At 38.8% G+C, this 16837-nt stretch overlaps 1 protein-coding gene across 1 annotated transcript; it reads right to left on the bottom strand.

Annotated features, from left to right (window-relative positions):
• Positions 1 to 95: 95 nt before the first annotated feature.
• myo1ha (myosin IHa) lies at positions 96 to 8203 on the bottom strand. The gene is made up of 31 exons (XM_079352125.1): positions 8072 to 8203; positions 7875 to 7990; positions 7555 to 7753; positions 7396 to 7476; positions 6202 to 6381; positions 6013 to 6111; positions 5819 to 5932; positions 5669 to 5740; positions 5454 to 5573; positions 5300 to 5367; positions 5110 to 5215; positions 4925 to 5005; positions 4750 to 4841; positions 4118 to 4212; positions 3974 to 4020; positions 3577 to 3657; positions 2853 to 2958; positions 2648 to 2765; positions 2434 to 2547; positions 2264 to 2340; positions 2117 to 2185; positions 1947 to 2031; positions 1685 to 1847; positions 1529 to 1612; positions 1349 to 1442; positions 1222 to 1277; positions 991 to 1126; positions 838 to 908; positions 554 to 651; positions 376 to 475; positions 96 to 290 (listed from the first exon to the last, which is right to left on the bottom strand). The coding sequence occupies exons 1-31, from the start codon at positions 8192 to 8194 to the stop codon at positions 264 to 266; spliced, it is 3072 nt and encodes a 1023-aa protein (XP_079208251.1). The 5' UTR covers positions 8195 to 8203; the 3' UTR covers positions 96 to 263.
• Positions 8204 to 16837: the final 8634 nt, after the last annotated feature.

Genomic DNA, 16837 nt, shown 5'->3' with positions numbered 1-16837 from the left:
TTGAACTGTTTGGTTTGCATTCTTGGGTTCAGCCTTTGCTTTGAACGTTGTTAAAAACAAGTTTGTTGGGGGTTTTTTTTACATAGAATGGTGTTAAAATGTTGGTTTAATCTGTAGAAAACAATAGAACAACAAAAAACCTTTGAGTTTCTAAAGTGCTGCTGTTACTGTTAAGGCGAGTTTCCTGTAGACATTTCGATCTCCCTGTAGGGGTTTCCTGATGAAATATTCAGGGGCTTCTTGTGTGTCTTCTCACCCCCACGTTACCGTGTCCTTGTCCGAGTCGTAACCTGCAGCAACAAACACTTAGGGTCAAGCTGTTTCTTACTCTGCAGAATCATTAAGTAAACACTCATCTTCACTACATCTCCTCACCACCATCAGATGTCCATTCTTGGCCTTGTACACCATGGGCTCCTGTCCGGCACTGAAGTCCACCGCACTCTCTTTACCTGCCTGGATTTCAATCTTGATGCTGAAAAACAACATGAAACAATGTAGACGATACACATCATATCCAAGCTATTCAATTCTTGTATGAACACAAACTCACCTGCCCTGAACCACTTTGATTGCATTCTGTTTGTTAGCAATGATGCTAAGTTTGGTCAGAAACTCAAACAAGTGGTCACACTGCATAACAAGGTCCCCCTGCAAAAAACAAGAAAACAAACCTTTTTGTTCCTGAGGGCTTTCACGATAAATCTACCCAGAGACCCAGAGTGTATTAATGAGCTGCAGGATTCATTAAATACTACACATTTACTGTAGATGGTAAATTGGGATACCCACTTTCACTTTGACATATTTTAGGTATGGTTCATATGTTCAGCGTACCTTTTCTTTAGGGTCCTCACATGTTATGTGAAAAACGATGATGTCATCAGTCAAGCTACTGACCGAAATACCTGCAATGATGAGAATAGAGACACTTTAGTTTAATATGAAAACACATTGCATGTGAGCAGTATTCTATCATATTTTCCTGACCTTTGAGGGAGGTGTACAGCACTCTCTGTTTGATCTTAGCCTCCTCTATCATATAAGCAGCTGTCTTTGTGAGGATGAGCTGTCGTGGCCTCGGCTTGAAACCATTCCTATCATATTTAATCACCGGGACACTGTACTACACAAACACATGATAAAACACATTAAGCTGTTTGTGATGCTAAATGGTGAGAAGAATGGCAAACATTGATGCTTTTTAAAATGTGTTAATACCTTAATCTGCTCATTGCGAATCATCTGGAGAACCCTCATGTTTATTTCTTGTTCACCTGGAGGTATTAGAAGATGTAAACAAAGAGTTTTCAAAACAAAAGTACTTGTGGTTGTATCTGATACGTACTGATTCTGGTGTCCACAAAAGGTTGCGCGACACTCTGTGGATAACTCTCCTTTTTGCCTTTGAAGATGGAGCTGCTTACAAGCTTTAGTTGCAGCTGAAGGGCAAATAGATCAAAAGTTTATATCGATGAAATGACATTATGCTGATATAATACTTTATAGATATTGAAATGTGGTCTACCTGTGCTTTTCTCTGGGGGGTTATTCCTCTCACATATTTTCGCACCATAAGACGGTAGTAAAGCTTACGCAGTATCTCTGACGTCTACCAAAAACAAAATGTGTATTTATTTAAAAGGTATTTAATTTTTCTCAGTATATTGGAAAATAAAAGTACCTCTTCAAGCACTGCTGGAGGAGTTTTCCAGGTTGTTTTGTCCAAAACAGTCTTTGGAAGATTTTCTTTAAGCCTGTTCAAGTAATTTTGTCTCACAAAGGCCAGATATTCTGAGTTATCTGTGGTTTTTGCTTGTCCTCTGGTCATGTAACCTTTGATAAATCTAGAGATGAAGTAAGAAATATAACATTAACATATAATTTAATATATATTAGAGACACTCACAGTAACATGGACAAAAGCAGTGTTATGATATATGTACTTCTTGATGACTTTGACAGCCCAGGCTCTCCTCTCTCTCTCCTTCCTCGCCTGAACTCCTCTCCAGCAGGTTTCAATCTTTGTGGCTGAGGATAGAAAACATAACATCCTCCTTTACTCACACACAAAACAATAATCCATCGTGTTGGCATCATGTTTTGTCACAATTACCAGCTTCTTTTTGTTTTTTGAATTCTCCTTTTGCTCTATATCCTTTGTATTTGGACTGCAGCTTTGTTGCTGCCAATGAAAAGCAGAGCATATCATTACTGAGCTGCTGGAATGACTTAACATTTTTCTGATTTGATTTGTACTCACCAAGTTCATGTTTACATTTCTCGAAAGCATCCTCTGTGGCGTAAAGTGTCCTCGGATGACGAATGAATATTTTGGTACTACAACAACATGAAGAAAAAAACAACTTGTTTTTTTTCTTTCCTGCCTTAAAGTGCATTTGCTCTCTTGTATTTAGGAAGTGATGTCCTCACCGTCCCATTTTGTATTCATTAGGAAAGTAGCCCAGATGTTGAACCAGAACTTCCACTCCATCAGCGGGGACTCCTCTCCAGTGAGGCCATGTTGCCGGACACAAGGGTTTATACCTATAAAATGCAGCAAATAACCCACTCAGCATGCACTCAATCTGGGATTTTCTTATTTTAAAAATCAAGCGCATGGTCCCATTACTGTCCTCCTTCATACCTCTTTAAAAAGACCTCGTATTTACGCCGGTATGCAAAACCAGCTCGTCTGACTCTGAGGTGCTCCATCAGGCCCAGATACTTCACCTGGTGCCTGATCAATGCTTCATCAAATTGACCTGTGTTATTGTGACAGATTCAAAGATGAAATTCAAATATAGCAATCTGGTTGTTAATATAACGGTGTGTCTCTTGTGTTATTTCACCTGGCTGCTTGGACTCGTTGGATTTCAGACAGCGGATGTACCAGGCCTCTTTAGCCATGAGGATCTCTGTCAGCTTCAGCAGGCTGCTCTTAAACTGGGTTGCCACCTACAGACACAACATGAGGGTCATAATCCCTAACAGTTCATCTGTCAGATACATATGGCCTAATGATGACACAGTCAGACTGCCGCTGACAGTCTCATTTTATTTTGACCACCTCCTGTTTCTTTTCATCTTATTTATCATTGTCTATTTTTTCTCTAAACACTCAGTGAAACAATTGTGCATCAGACATATCTGTTTATTTGTTAGGATCCCCATTAGCTGTACCTGAGAGCTCAGCTTTTCTTCCTGGGGTCCACATACATAAAACATCTGTGATGTAGCTACATGGCTTTCTCCTAAATGTGTTGTGCTTTTCATGTGCATATGGGATTGTTTGGGGCTGATAGGTCTTGATCTCCTTGTAGAAGGTAAAGCTTTCTTTTGTTGTCGAAATTGATAGCTTGTTTAAATTATTTTCATTATCATGGATAATTGTGTAATGAATTTATTGTGGGTTTAAAATGTTGTTTTGTTTCGATAAATAAAAAAAAAGTTGATGCCTGAAACTTAATGAATGAGATTAGAGGTATACATGGTATTGCTGATGAAGCACAACATTAACTCTGTTAGTGATACAGTGGAATGATATGTGGAGGTTTAAACATGGTTTGTACGTACTGTTTCTGGTCTTCGCAGGCTTTCTGGATCCATTGGGGAGAAGCATTCTCGGACTATTGCATTTTTAGATTGACAGATCAGCTAGGAGGATATACACACAGATAAATAAATAAATAAATAAAATAAAAAATAAAATAAATTAATGTTATTTCCCAAATATCTTGCACACCTGATTTTTTGTGACAAGTCAAAATATTTTTAGCGAAAAAGGTCAGTAAACGTAATTTATGTTGAGGGAAATGGTAATATATTAAAGTACTGTGATGTTGGCAGATCTAGCAGGAACATTCTTTGGTGGTAATTTAATATTATTGATGTGACTGGAGCCATGAAGATGGAAAGCGTGTCCTTCATGTTCTTCACATCATATACTGAAATGTGTTAATAGCAGACTTACATCCTTTATGTTTCTATATAAAAGGTCGTTGTTTTTGTCCAGGAAACCTGGAATGTCACAAAAAGACATTTGTAAATCAGTTGAAAATCTAAAGGAGGTTTCAGATGTTTGAGTGATATCGCATGATATTGTGATTTATTTTACCCACAACACAGTAGGTGACCTCTCCAGCATAATGTAAGAGACGGAAATCCCCCCTCTCCAGAGTCTTGCGTGTCATTTTGTCGGCCAGTTTGTGCCTGAAGTCAAAAGGGATGAAGAGTGAGAGGCTTTACAGTCCAATCCTATCGGCTCACTGCAGGCTCATAAACAAGACACACTGGCAGAAGGTCTGTGAATAAGATTTTGTTGTTTAAAAATGTGGCTTGATTTTGCATTAATTTACATACATTGATTAGTGAAATTGTTGCTCCAAAACAATAATTATTTAAACGTTTGAAAAACACAAGAATATGCAGATGTTTTGTGTCAATTTGTAAAATCAGTTTAGGTTATTTCTAAAGCTTAGATAAATGGATGCTAGTATCTTAGTGGTTAGTGCACCAGCCCCAAGTATACTGGCTGTAGCCCTCCAAGCAGGCGGTCCGATCTGTGGCTCCTTTCCCGCATGTCACTCCACTCTCTCTCTCTCTCTGATTTCTGACTCTATCCACTGTCCTATTGCTGAATATAGAATTTAAAAGCCCCTCCGCAAAAAGACAAAAAAGTATTTTCAACTCCTATTGACATGTCTGTAATTGTGTGTTTGAGAGATAAATAGTTGAAGTTCAACTCACGTTACAAAGTGAGGATGATTTCCCATCTTGTCCTCCAGTCTCTCCAGGAAGGTGAGATCTGTAGCGTTCCCTGGCCTGAGACACTCCTCATCCTGCAGTATGACCATTTATACAACTTTACTAATCACTGGAGAGTAGTTTATTCCAGCACAGGTCAGCTCCAGTGAATACACACCAGTATAGATATGATTCCTCTGTGTTTCTCCTCAACAAGGTCACAGATAATCTTGTTGTTGAAAAACTGCACTGGCTCCCACTGAGAAAAATAAAAAGATTCTGCAAAGAACTGTTCAACGGCATTTGATGTAAACTGACTCTATCAAAGATGCATTTGTTTTTGTATCAGTTTGACCCGTTTACCTCAATATCTTCTGCTTCATATTCCTCCTGCTCAGCCTTCAGTGTCAACTGGATAAAAAGCTGCTGCAATTTTTCATTGCAGTAGTTTATACAGAACTGCTCAAAACTGCGAACATGACAAACAAGCTCAGTAACAATTCATCACAGAGAGACGAGAACCTTTTATTTGTAATAACAAAAGATTGCTTACCTGTTAACATAGAAAACCTCAAATCCATAAATATCTAAAAGGCCTATGACCATCTTCCTTGTAGGGTCCTGGCATAAAAGAAAAATAAGTAGGTAAACACTTATGCTAACTCTCTGGGGTTTTTCATTTGTTACACATTCTTCTCCTCTCTCACCTTGTTCTCCATAGACTCATTGATCCTGTTGACCAGCCATGTGAAGGTCTGTCCATAGATGGCTTTGGCCAGAGCATCTCTGGCATAGATGGCATGGTCGATGGTGAATGGGCTGAGGACCTAAACAGACAAAACCAAAACAAAAAGGTGGTTAAATATCGAACTCTACATGAAAAGTTTAAATTAAAGCCACAGAATCTTTAAGATGAATGCACCTGATCTTGTTTGGCTTCAATCTTCCTGAATGTGAGACTCTCCTGGAGACTTTGAGCATCGACTCCAAGTAGCTGCAGGAGAATATGAAGAGTTCATTCATTCATTGACTCTTTGTTATAATAGTGGACTAATTATCAATATGTTCTTACATTGGAGACCCAGTGCAGCTCTGAATTGTTGTTCAGGAGGGCATGACCTTTGCTGTCCGAGTCAAACTGAACATTCCCCAGGTGCAGAACGCTGGCAATGATCCCAAAAAGATGCTGCAAAAAATATTTAGCAAGACAAAGTGATGGGTTAAGAGAGGTTAAAATCCAAGCATCTAGGACAGCAATCAACTTACATTAGTATTTATTTCATCAATGTTGATTATTTGCAGAGCATTTTTGACTGTTTTCCAGTCGTTTCTGTCATTAATTGAAGACACAATGGCACATTCTCCCTGTAACAGAAAGCAGACATCACTGGTTTGTTAGACTTTATCATTGCCTTCATAAATTAAAATTCAACAGGGTATATGAGTTAAACATACTTGGGTTAAATAGTTGTAATGCTGGCAGTTTCTCTCCAGGCCCAGCTGGTGCAGGAGGTTGTCCTCTCCTCCCTCCACAAGTTGGTAGAAGATGTGGAAGTTTCTCTCCCCGTGATTCTGATGCACAACCCTCGACTTCTCTAGGAGGTAGTTCAGGATGTGGCCTCCGACAGCCTCACCCTAAAAGCATCATAATCCTAAAACACTAGCTCTACAACTTGCAGGATAAACATGATGATGTTAACTTATTACCACATTAAACAATGTAGATTATGTTCAATAATTCAAACTGGGGTTAGAGGTTAGACAAGTACAAGTGCAATAATCGCAATAATAATCATTGCCTTTTTTTGTATTTTTTCTTTTTTCTGCTTCTTCCATGCATATTTTTTGTATATTTTTTTCCAACGGAAGAGTGTTCTATTATTTATTCTATCTTATTCTTTATATTGTTACTTTTTTTGTTACCTGCTACATTTTATTTTATTGTATAAGCTGCTGGAACCTACATTTCCTTGAGGGAGTCATCCCAAAAGGATCAATAAAGTTCAGTCTAAGTCTAAGTCTAAGTCTAGACCAAGATATTTTATTTTTCCCTATTTTTCATGTAGTTCACACATTTCCAATTTAACTGGAAAACTAAGGCCTCATCTTGACTTTCTTCATAGGAGTAAGTCAATATTTTGACTAAGGAAACAAGCTATGTAACCTTCAAACTGCTTCTCTCCTGAAGTAACTGGGTGCCATATATCACAATGCTCTTTACTTTATTCCCTGTGGCAGATTTCAAATTCATCATTGTGACCTGTATTGCTCAGCATAAGGCTCTTATTTGGTCTTTAAAAACAACAAAGTGTTCTGTGTGATTATAGAAAGCATTCATTAGTAAACTCCCTCCACACTTGACCACTCTCCTTTCCACAAACATTTTACGCTATACAACCAGATCAGAAAACGGCTTCATTCTAAAAATACCAGAGTTAAGAACTAAATGGGGGAGAACACTTTGAGTGTTTCCGCCCTCATATGTGGAATGAAATGACAGCAAAGCTGCAATTTCTCTCCTTTATATAGATAATCAATATTCTTACTGATGTTGTTTACTTTTGTTGGTCATGTTGAGGCAAACTCTTCATAGGAACTTTAAAAATATGTTTTATGTAAATTTCGGTGATTCTGTCTCTTGATTCTTACCTGGCTGTCAAACTCGATGTCCATGTACTTCCCAAATCGACTTGAGTTGTCATTTTTCAGTGTTTTGGCATTACCGAAAGCCTGTGAAGAAACATCATATCAGATACTCAAAGACAGGCCTTTTATCATGCAGTAATAAAACATGATCTTTGATCAGACCTCGAGGACGGGGTTGGACATGAGCATTTTGTCTCTGACAGTGTTGAGCAGGGTGGTGCTGGGACAGCTGACAGCATAATACTGAAGAATCTTCTTGGAGGCCTCGGTCTTCCCTGCTCCACTCTCACCCGAGATCAGGATGAAGTGATTGTTGAACTCTGTCAGCATGGTTTGGTAGGCATTGTCTGCCAAGGCGTAGCTGCAGAGACACAGATGAACCTTTTATTGACAGTTACTTCAAGTCACTACCAAGAGCTTTTGAATGTCAAATGCTCAAAGATAAAATTCCCAGTCAAGATATACTGTATTTATACACTCACATGTGAGGTGGAAGCTCAAAAAAGTTGACTCCCATGTAAAGATCCATCTGCTTTTTGTTGTAGACATCTAACTCTTTGTAGGGATTGACAGACACTAACAATGTGCCGATGTAGGTCTGAAAAAAAAAAGTCAAAATTAATCAAACTGATTGTTAAAAGGCTGACATCAGGTTTTAAAAGGCATTTTCCAGACATACATAGATCAGATCTTTGCTGAAGCGTTTTTTGAGGTTGCTGAGGAAGGCTGCGTCTGTGGTTTCATCCAGGAGGACGAAATCCTGGATTCCAACCCGGTCCCTAGCAGTCAGGGCACCCTCCATGTCCAGCTGACCCTGTACAACCAATTGTGTCAACCGTGAAATAAACATCTTAAGTATGGGAATAATTTATACACATGCAATTTCCCACTGTTAAGCATTGTGAAACTTTTTTTTCTGTTGTTGCAAAAACCCTCCTCATTAGATTATTTTCAAACATCATAGCAAGATAACTCTACCTAAAAACAGAAAATGTTACATATTTTGCATGCACAACAATGCTATTTAAATAAATAAATGTATTTTGACAAATAAGACTGGATGACTGAATGTTGGAATAAATGGCTCCACAGGGGACAACGGGGCTGGAAAAAGCACCAGAAAAGCACAAACATGGTCCCTGTTAGTTCTATTGAAACAAGAGGTCTAAAGGTCCTATGTGTCTTTGATGCAGAGCTCTGTGATTGTGCTGGAGAACAGACAGAAGCTAATGATCGCTACACAGCACACAGGGACCTTGGCTGGCGGCCCGTAGTTCAGTAGAGCTGACGCACCAACCAAACACAACACAGTGTGAAAATGGACTCAAGGAGCCCCAAAACAGCAGCACATTTAAGAGGCATAGTGGGAAAAATTCCACCAGTCTGTTTTGCATTCTCAGAACCAACACTTAGACCAAAGGTTTTCACAGCTTTTGTTGTTTTTTTCTCTCTCTCTCCTTTGGAAGCAGAAGTCCTTTGATTCTCCACTCTCTCAGTAAAAACATTAAAAAAGATAATCCATTGGATCTAATTGACACAAAGCCCTCCGTCCCCCTGCCCTCCTCCCCCTCCTCCATCCTCCGCCTATGGCCCTCATTCTTCTGAGAAAGGGCCGAGTGTTTTTGTCCTGTAAATACCACGGAGCAGAGACAAAAAAGACGTCTTTAAAATGCAGTCTACAATCCATTACACAAATTCCCCCTGCATATCCATTCAGTAATTATTCATTAGAAAACATTTAACGTCACAGTGAATTTCACACTAGGCAGTCGAAACACAATAGAGGAGATTTGGCCTATTTTGGGGTGAGGAGTTGGGGAGGGGTTGGCTGTACAGAGGAAGGGTGAAGGCGAAGGAGGAGGAGGAGGAGGGGAGCAGTATTTGTCTGATCTGAGAACCTCTGAAACGGGGCCGTCTTGAGACAACGGGACAGACTAAATAGTGCAGTAACGGTCTGTGCCCCGCTGCTTGCTGTGACACTCATTTAGTGCGCCCCGAGGGCGAACAATAGATGCTTGTTCTTTAGCAATCCTGTGCTGTAATTTGGACTTCATTACTCTGCTCACACGGGGCCCCATTTAAGGATAGAGGAGGCTAGTCAGATGAGGGTTTTTTTTTCCACCTGTCAATGCTCTCACCCTTCTATCCGCAACAATACCGCTCACCCCATGTCCCCACCAATAACCCTCATCCGAACCCCTTCCCATCACTCCCCCCTCCCAGCCACCCACTTTAAGCCAATGAGACAGGTGAACAATATCATTGAAGGAGCCCTTTTTTGGACGTCAGAATCAATCTGGCAATGTGATGGTGGTGGTGCTGGTGCAGAGTATCCGTGACACCCCCTTTTCTTCATGGGAACAAACTTCTCTCAGGGCAGCGCAAGCAGACAATGTGCTGGGACAGCGTGACTTAGGGATCTGCCATACAGTATTACAAGTAATAACATGGACAGATAAGCTCCTGTCAAGAAGAGGATTAATGAATTCAGTGGTGATAATAATGCTAATGTTTTAGGATTTCTTTATATGCACTGACAAAATTTCAAGCTTTGTTGTTCTCTATTCAGACTCACTTTGGTGTCCTGCAGGTATTTCTTTTTAAGAAAGCTGTCTGCAGTGTGCACTAGTGTTTCTAAAGACACTGTGCTAGAAAGGCTGAACATTCAATGGGCGTGCAGGACGACAAGAGTTGAAAAAGAAAACAAAATCTCATAGTGCACGAAACTTATAGCTTTATATAATGCAGAAAGGACTGGATTGTTACAAGTAAACAATTAACAGATCACTCTGCTACACAGCAGAAATAATGTTGCTATAATGAGCCAACTTAGCCATTGTAAGATCAGTTGGACTGCCTTGCTACCTCAGAGCACAACCAATTGTATTTTAATTAAGAGATGGTCCCTCATCTTGGTCTAGAGTGTCACTGTTGCCTGAGACTGAGTGACCTCATCAAGAAGAGGAGCTCTATGCAGGGAGAGAGAGAGAGAGAGAGAGAGAGAGAGAGAGAGAGAGAGAGAGAGAGAGAGAGAGAGAGAGAGAGAGAGAGAGAGAGAGAGGGAGGAGGGTATCTGCAGCAATCACCAACCAAGAAACAGGAACGTTTATCTGCCTCTTAAAAAACATTCTGTCTGATTGTCTCGGTTATAGCTCCATTTGACTCTTAAACCCCATGACGTTGAGAGGGATAATAGTCCTAAAATGTTTTTTTAATGTTGCTTCATTGACCATGACATTGTGTACCCAAAACATTTTTCCGAAGCACTTTTAAGCGATAGTGCAACATTTTGAGTTTTTCCATTTTTTGTCAGAAGAAGCTAACTTGTAAACATAATTCAATGTAAAGCTACAACTAGCAACCAGTGAGCAATTTAACTCTTTTTTTTAAACTCAAAAGCACTTGTGATGCCAAGACCATTTATAACCTTGAAATGGATCCAGGTCAGAGGTTTATCACTTTTTCCCAAATATCAAACAAGATGCTCCTAAAGGCAGCTGTAAGATGCCACATAGGGGACAGTGTCCTGGTCTGAAAACCATTTACAGAACAGAAACTGTAAAAACAAAACTTCAATAGCAGTTAATTATTTAACTAAAACAAACAGCTTGAAATATACATAAAATACAAAATTAAGTTTTCTGGTGAAAATAATGTTCCCTGCATACATAACAAAGCCAACACAAACCTGCATTTCTGAAGTTTAATGTTCTTCTTTCAGATGCAGAATCTTCATTAGCCTTTCATCCTGGGAAAATCCCTTTGCTTGAAAGAAGTTAGACAGGTGCAGCGGGTCCTCCCGTGTCTGCTTGCATGGAGGCAGTCAGTTAACCTGTAAACACTAGATTACGGACAGTTAGATGGCAAAAGTCCAGTTTGCCTGTACCACTTAATTGTAATTGAAAAATACATTTACTGTCCCTTGGTTTTCTATGAATGTGATGTAAATGGTAGTGTTGGTGATGCTTAGTAGAGGCCAGTGTGCACCTGTGAGCTCCTCCACATCCTCCTGAACCAGACTGGAACACTGAGGGTTGAGTGCTGAATCATTCATGTCATGGGGAGAGAGATCTTATTCAGTGCTTACCTGAGAATCTACTGCTCTACTGAGTGTAAGATAACGACATGGAAACAGGATCCAAACCACACCAATCCAACCATCCCCCTTTCCCTCTCTCCGTCTTCTCTATATCTTCTACTTATTTCCCTCTTAGCTTCATTACTTCACTATTAACAAAAAATAAGTCCCCACTTCGTTCACCCTGTATGCAGAGATTAGGTCTGGTTACTGATCTTTGATTTGATGGATACATTACAGCCTAATCACTGACTGCTTTATAACTCATTGTACTATTCTGGAGCACAACTGCTTATGAGCAGCAGTCTGAGCTGCCAATGGTTGGTGCTTCTACCAAATGATATTGGGTCAATGCCCAAATACAATAATCCTTTTTTTTTGCTGAAAGAAAACTGTTATCTGAAAAAAAAAAAAAAAAAAAAAAAAATTGTTGATTGTGTGTAATTAGGGATCTGTCATAATATTCTGCTATGAAAATAAACTTGACTTGAATTGACAATTATTAGGTTTGCAGTGCAGTGGTTAAAAGAAATTCAAGAACAGTTTGAAGAAAATGGCAGCAGAGGTCTCAGGGTGAACTTAAAACAGAGAGGGGGAGATTAGATTTCAGCAAATTAAACCAAAAATGTGTATCAAACAATTGTCAATTTCTTAAAAATATTTAGAATGACTGAACAGAATCCATCTTTCCATTCTTTGAGCTTTGCGGGGGCCTGAAGGCAATTCCACATAAAGTAGACTGGTCTAAACTTTAAGGAAAGTATGAACATCCCCAAAAGATGTTGCAAGGACTTTAAATTGGACAGATAATCGATGATAGTAAAAGCGTCAGCATTCACACATGCCTTAACTTTGCTTTGAGCTTAGTCCCAACAGCATACTGTCACATGACAGTGCTAACATGCTGGCGTTTCTTACGTTTACCTCTGAAGAATTCAACACAGCTGAAGTTAAATTTCACATTGTGTCATCAGTGATGATTACTGCATCCTTTGTGATGGCTGGAAGATTTTTGTCTTGCGTTAAACAAAACAAACAAAAACACTTTATATGTTTTACCTTTTTGGCAATAAAAACACTTTCATTTTTTACAGTGGTGTTTGTTTAGCTTTCACTCTGTAAAGCTAGTTTGTTCATCAAAGATACGAGGGGATTATTCTCTAGGAGCCATGTACAACACTTTTGAGATATTTCAGACTCAATCAAAGAAAGTAAAGATATCATTTTAGATGAACTGGTACAAAAGAAACACATCATCAAAGGACCTTTTTATTTGCACTGTTGTTTTTAAACACTTCAACTAGTAGCTTAATCACTTGATGACTCACTTCCCCGTCTTCTAAAATTGTCATTATTCACCTCTAATAAACTTTTTTTTACATTTTGAATTGGTGGTTAGTTTAGCATAGAATTTTTATTTCCAAATATTTTACAATAAACTAATACTCAGTTTTCTTCCGTTTACAAAAATAAACTGGATTTGAATGTGAGGTGAGACTCTGTCATAATTAGAAAGTGTGTTTACTTGTGTATCCTGGTAACCACCATTAAAAAACCCACACCCTGTGAGGTAAGGCAGGTGTCCATTTTCTCTGCTCGGGTGACCTAAATGTGAGAAAAGATCAAGTTTCACGCAGTTAAAGGATCAATTAATTTTTGGAAGGTATCAGTAAATACTCCATAATGGGTGATCAGTTGAGTGTTGAACATATTTGAATTATTCACTATCCACTTCAGAAAAGTTGTCAAGGTTACCTTTGCCATGGCCCCACCTTTCCCGTGGCCCAGCAGTCCAGCAATGCTTGTCCAATCTTAACAAGCTTTGTGCTACCCACTGGGCTCTGATTCAGCACGAGACCCGGCAAATCCAATTACACAGGAGTCAGAGAGGTTGATTTTCCCATTATAGATTCCATGCTGAGAATGAGAACTGATGATAACACTCACATCACACCACTGATGCCCCCTCTCCTTCTTATTTTGTCTCCATTTCACTGTTTCCCTCCCTTTATTTCTCCCTCTCTTCCTATCTTATTCCTCTTTCCCAAAAGACAGTCTGGCTTCCCCCTGCCCATTTCTTTGCATCTCTCCTTCTTTCATTGTCCATTATTCTAATTTTTCAGAGCAGCGTAACGAAGCCTGGACCCCGTCATCATTTCAAGACCAAAGTGCTGGGTCACTGAGGGTACCTCACACCCAACACTGGACATTTTTTAATTGAATTTATGTCTTGCTTAAAAAACAAGAATAATATCATATCATGAATTTGCTTTTGTATTCCAGCCTGTTTTTAAGTGACATATTTTTTAAATATTTTAAATGATCCCACTTAACTTGATGATTTTTTTAAACACAATATCCACTTAAACACATGGAATATGTTTGTTTTTTGCATGGGTAACACCTGTAAGGTATTTGCAAACTCTAAATACACAGTAATTCATACAACTTGACTTATAGGGTTGTCTGAAGGCCATCCTTTGGTGAGACCATGCGCCTGCTGTGACGCATCAAAAAAGTTAGTAAGAGCTCTTTTGGAAATTAGGCTCTTTTGCACTCAATGGCCTGTAAAAAAGAAAAGGACTTTTGCTCCATCTTTACCCTTTAGGACACTGAAAAGGGCTGACCTGGCCTCAGACCAGAGGCTTTAGTGTTGACAGAGGTCACACAGAGGTCAACCTCATTGACCCCTCTAAACCTTAAAAATCTGATTTTCTGTCATTCAATCGTGACAAAAGGATTGTGATGTCCAGCAGTCAGTCCAGAGAAGTCGTCTGCAAGAGCAACACTGACCAAGACTCTGTCTCAGTCACATCGTCCACAGCTCAGACTCTCCATTGTTCAGACTGATGAAAACTGATGGCTGATGATGATAACTCACGGTTGTGAACTCTAACAGTGCAGAATGACATGCATGAAAACTTCACCTAAATTTTAAAGGACTCATAAAATAAGCTTTGAAGATATGACATATTCAAAATCATGTTAATAAACATCAAGTATCAAACATGAAATTATACACGATGCAGAAAAGGTCCCATGTCTTTTATACTTTTACAAATATAGAATAAATTTCAAAATATATGCAATGTCTTTGTGGTGTGACTAATACTGCTATTTTAATAGATTGATCTTTGAATTGTAGCAAAGTAGAGAGACTAGCACACACTGGTATATAAACTGATAAGCCATTGTGAAGTGTAAAGCCAAATCTTTTCATGGGTCAGATCACAAACCAGAAAAAAAAAACATATTTTCTATCATAATTTTTAACAATTCTGATTTTTGTTTGTTTAGTTTTTTTCTGTTTTGAAGGTTTGATCACTGAGATTTTAACACACCAACTAGAGCTTTCTCATGAGATATTTCATTGCTATAGAAACTACTTGAGTAAGCCTAAATTGTAAAGTTTATGATGAAATAACATTGTTGTTCTGCTAAACCTTTAGGGTTGTGATATGGTAGCTCACAGTCACACTGACCTGACACTTGGGCAAAATGTTTTAATATTGTATTTAGTAAAGATGGAAAGGCAATGCATACATTAGTAAAGGATAACTTAAAATAAACACCTGAATGGTTCTGGTCCGTCTCCCATGTCTGACCTTTGACAGAGTGACCCAAGGACTGCAGCCTGGACTCTCTGCTGCATCCAGGTTGAGGCTTCAGAGACAAAACAAAAGTTTTGGAAGGACACTGATGCGTTGCCTTAGCTAAGCACAGCTGACAGCAGCTTCCTCTGTGTGGCCGGAGGGTCACTCTGGGTGACATGTTGTTCTGGGGGGGACACAGTGTCTCTGCCTGCATAGGAGATTAGAGGGGTGAGCTGACCTCGTTCTCAGAGGGGCCGAGGTGTTTTGAGTAAACACTTGGTGTAAGACAAAAATACGGACTAGAAACACTGGACAACCCTAAGAAAGTCGTCCCATTGTTGTCTCTTACTTGTGAACAGCCATAAGAGATGAGAGATGAATCTGTGTCTCTGAGCTGCAGGGAGTCTAGTAAGTATGGCAAACAGACAGCTCAAGTCCTAGAGTTGTACACAGGTCAACACCACTAACTTCCCTGTGTGAAAGGTGTCATTTCAAGGCCTTAAATAAACATTAAGTTACTTTTTATACATGAGGCCTCCTGTGGTTTAGGAGGCGGAGCAGGTCATTTGCTAATCTCCTGTCCACTTGTCGAGGTGTGTTCGGGCATGACACTGATCCCAAAATAACCCCCGATGTCAGGTAGCAGGTTATCAAAGAACTTTAGGATGGAGCACTTTGTATTAAAATTCTCTTTATGCAAATATTTATTAATATAGTTGTCAGTCAATCAATATTCATTTGTAAAGTGTCAATTCATAAGAAATGTTCCAGCGTGAGCACAGCACGAAGAAACATTTAGCTACTTAGCTGTAAATTACAGTGGAAAAAAAACTTCCTTTTGAAAAGCAGAAATCTTGGGCAAAACCAGACTCATAATGGAATCCATCTCTATAAGCTCTAAGATTCACTTTTATATTTACATTATGATAATAGATGTAGGAGGGAAATTACATTAGCAGCTCTTCAATTAAATTTAAAATGTTTATTGATGATAATAGATGTAAAGCTGATATTAACAGTTGTGACAGTTGGAGTCAGGAGAGGGGGTCCATAGCTGAAGGGCATACCCTATAAAATCAAAAGACATTACATTATATATCCAGATTTAATATTTAAGAACAACTACAACCACTTGGCTCCAACATGATATTAAGTGAAAGATGTTGAACCTAATTTTAACACTTATTCCTTAGTTTGACAAATGCAAACATCATAATGTCGGAGAGAATGAATGAATAGATGAATGAATGAACGGTACCTTTGAACCATGAGTAAATAAAACATGAAACAAAGACAGTAACAACCATAAAGGACAACACATAATAAACATGAAAGCTATTTTTTTTTCCAAATACAAAATTCTCTCTATATTGGATGGAATGATTTTGACCAAACTTGATGATTGAGGTGCGAGCTGCTAGTCCTATAGGTTATGTCCTGGAATTGCTTTTTAGAACAGCCCTTCAGTGAAAAGCAGTGCATGAAGTAACAAAACAACAAAGAGCTTTAATCTTTCATCATTACTTAGTTACAAATAAAAGCATGTTGTATTAAAAGTTAAACCTTTCTTATTTTGCAGTAGTACTACACTGCAGTAAGCGACTTCTGTAGGAGGTAGTGTGTTACAAAAAGTTTTCATAGCTCAAAATAAATGTGTGTATTAAATAAAACACTAAGTAGCAAAAGGATGTGGAAAAAAAAATCATATTTCAATCTGGAATAGTCTTAAAAAACATAGGACAAGGTTTAAAGTAGCATAAACAGAAATATAGGG

The sequence above is a fragment of the Symphodus melops genome (genome assembly GCF_947650265.1).
Source record: "Symphodus melops genome assembly, chromosome: 1".
Classification (NCBI taxonomy): domain Eukaryota; kingdom Metazoa; phylum Chordata; class Actinopteri; order Labriformes; family Labridae; genus Symphodus; species Symphodus melops.
Note: the sequence above shows the minus strand (reverse complement) of the source record. Positions and strands in the feature narration are given on the sequence as shown.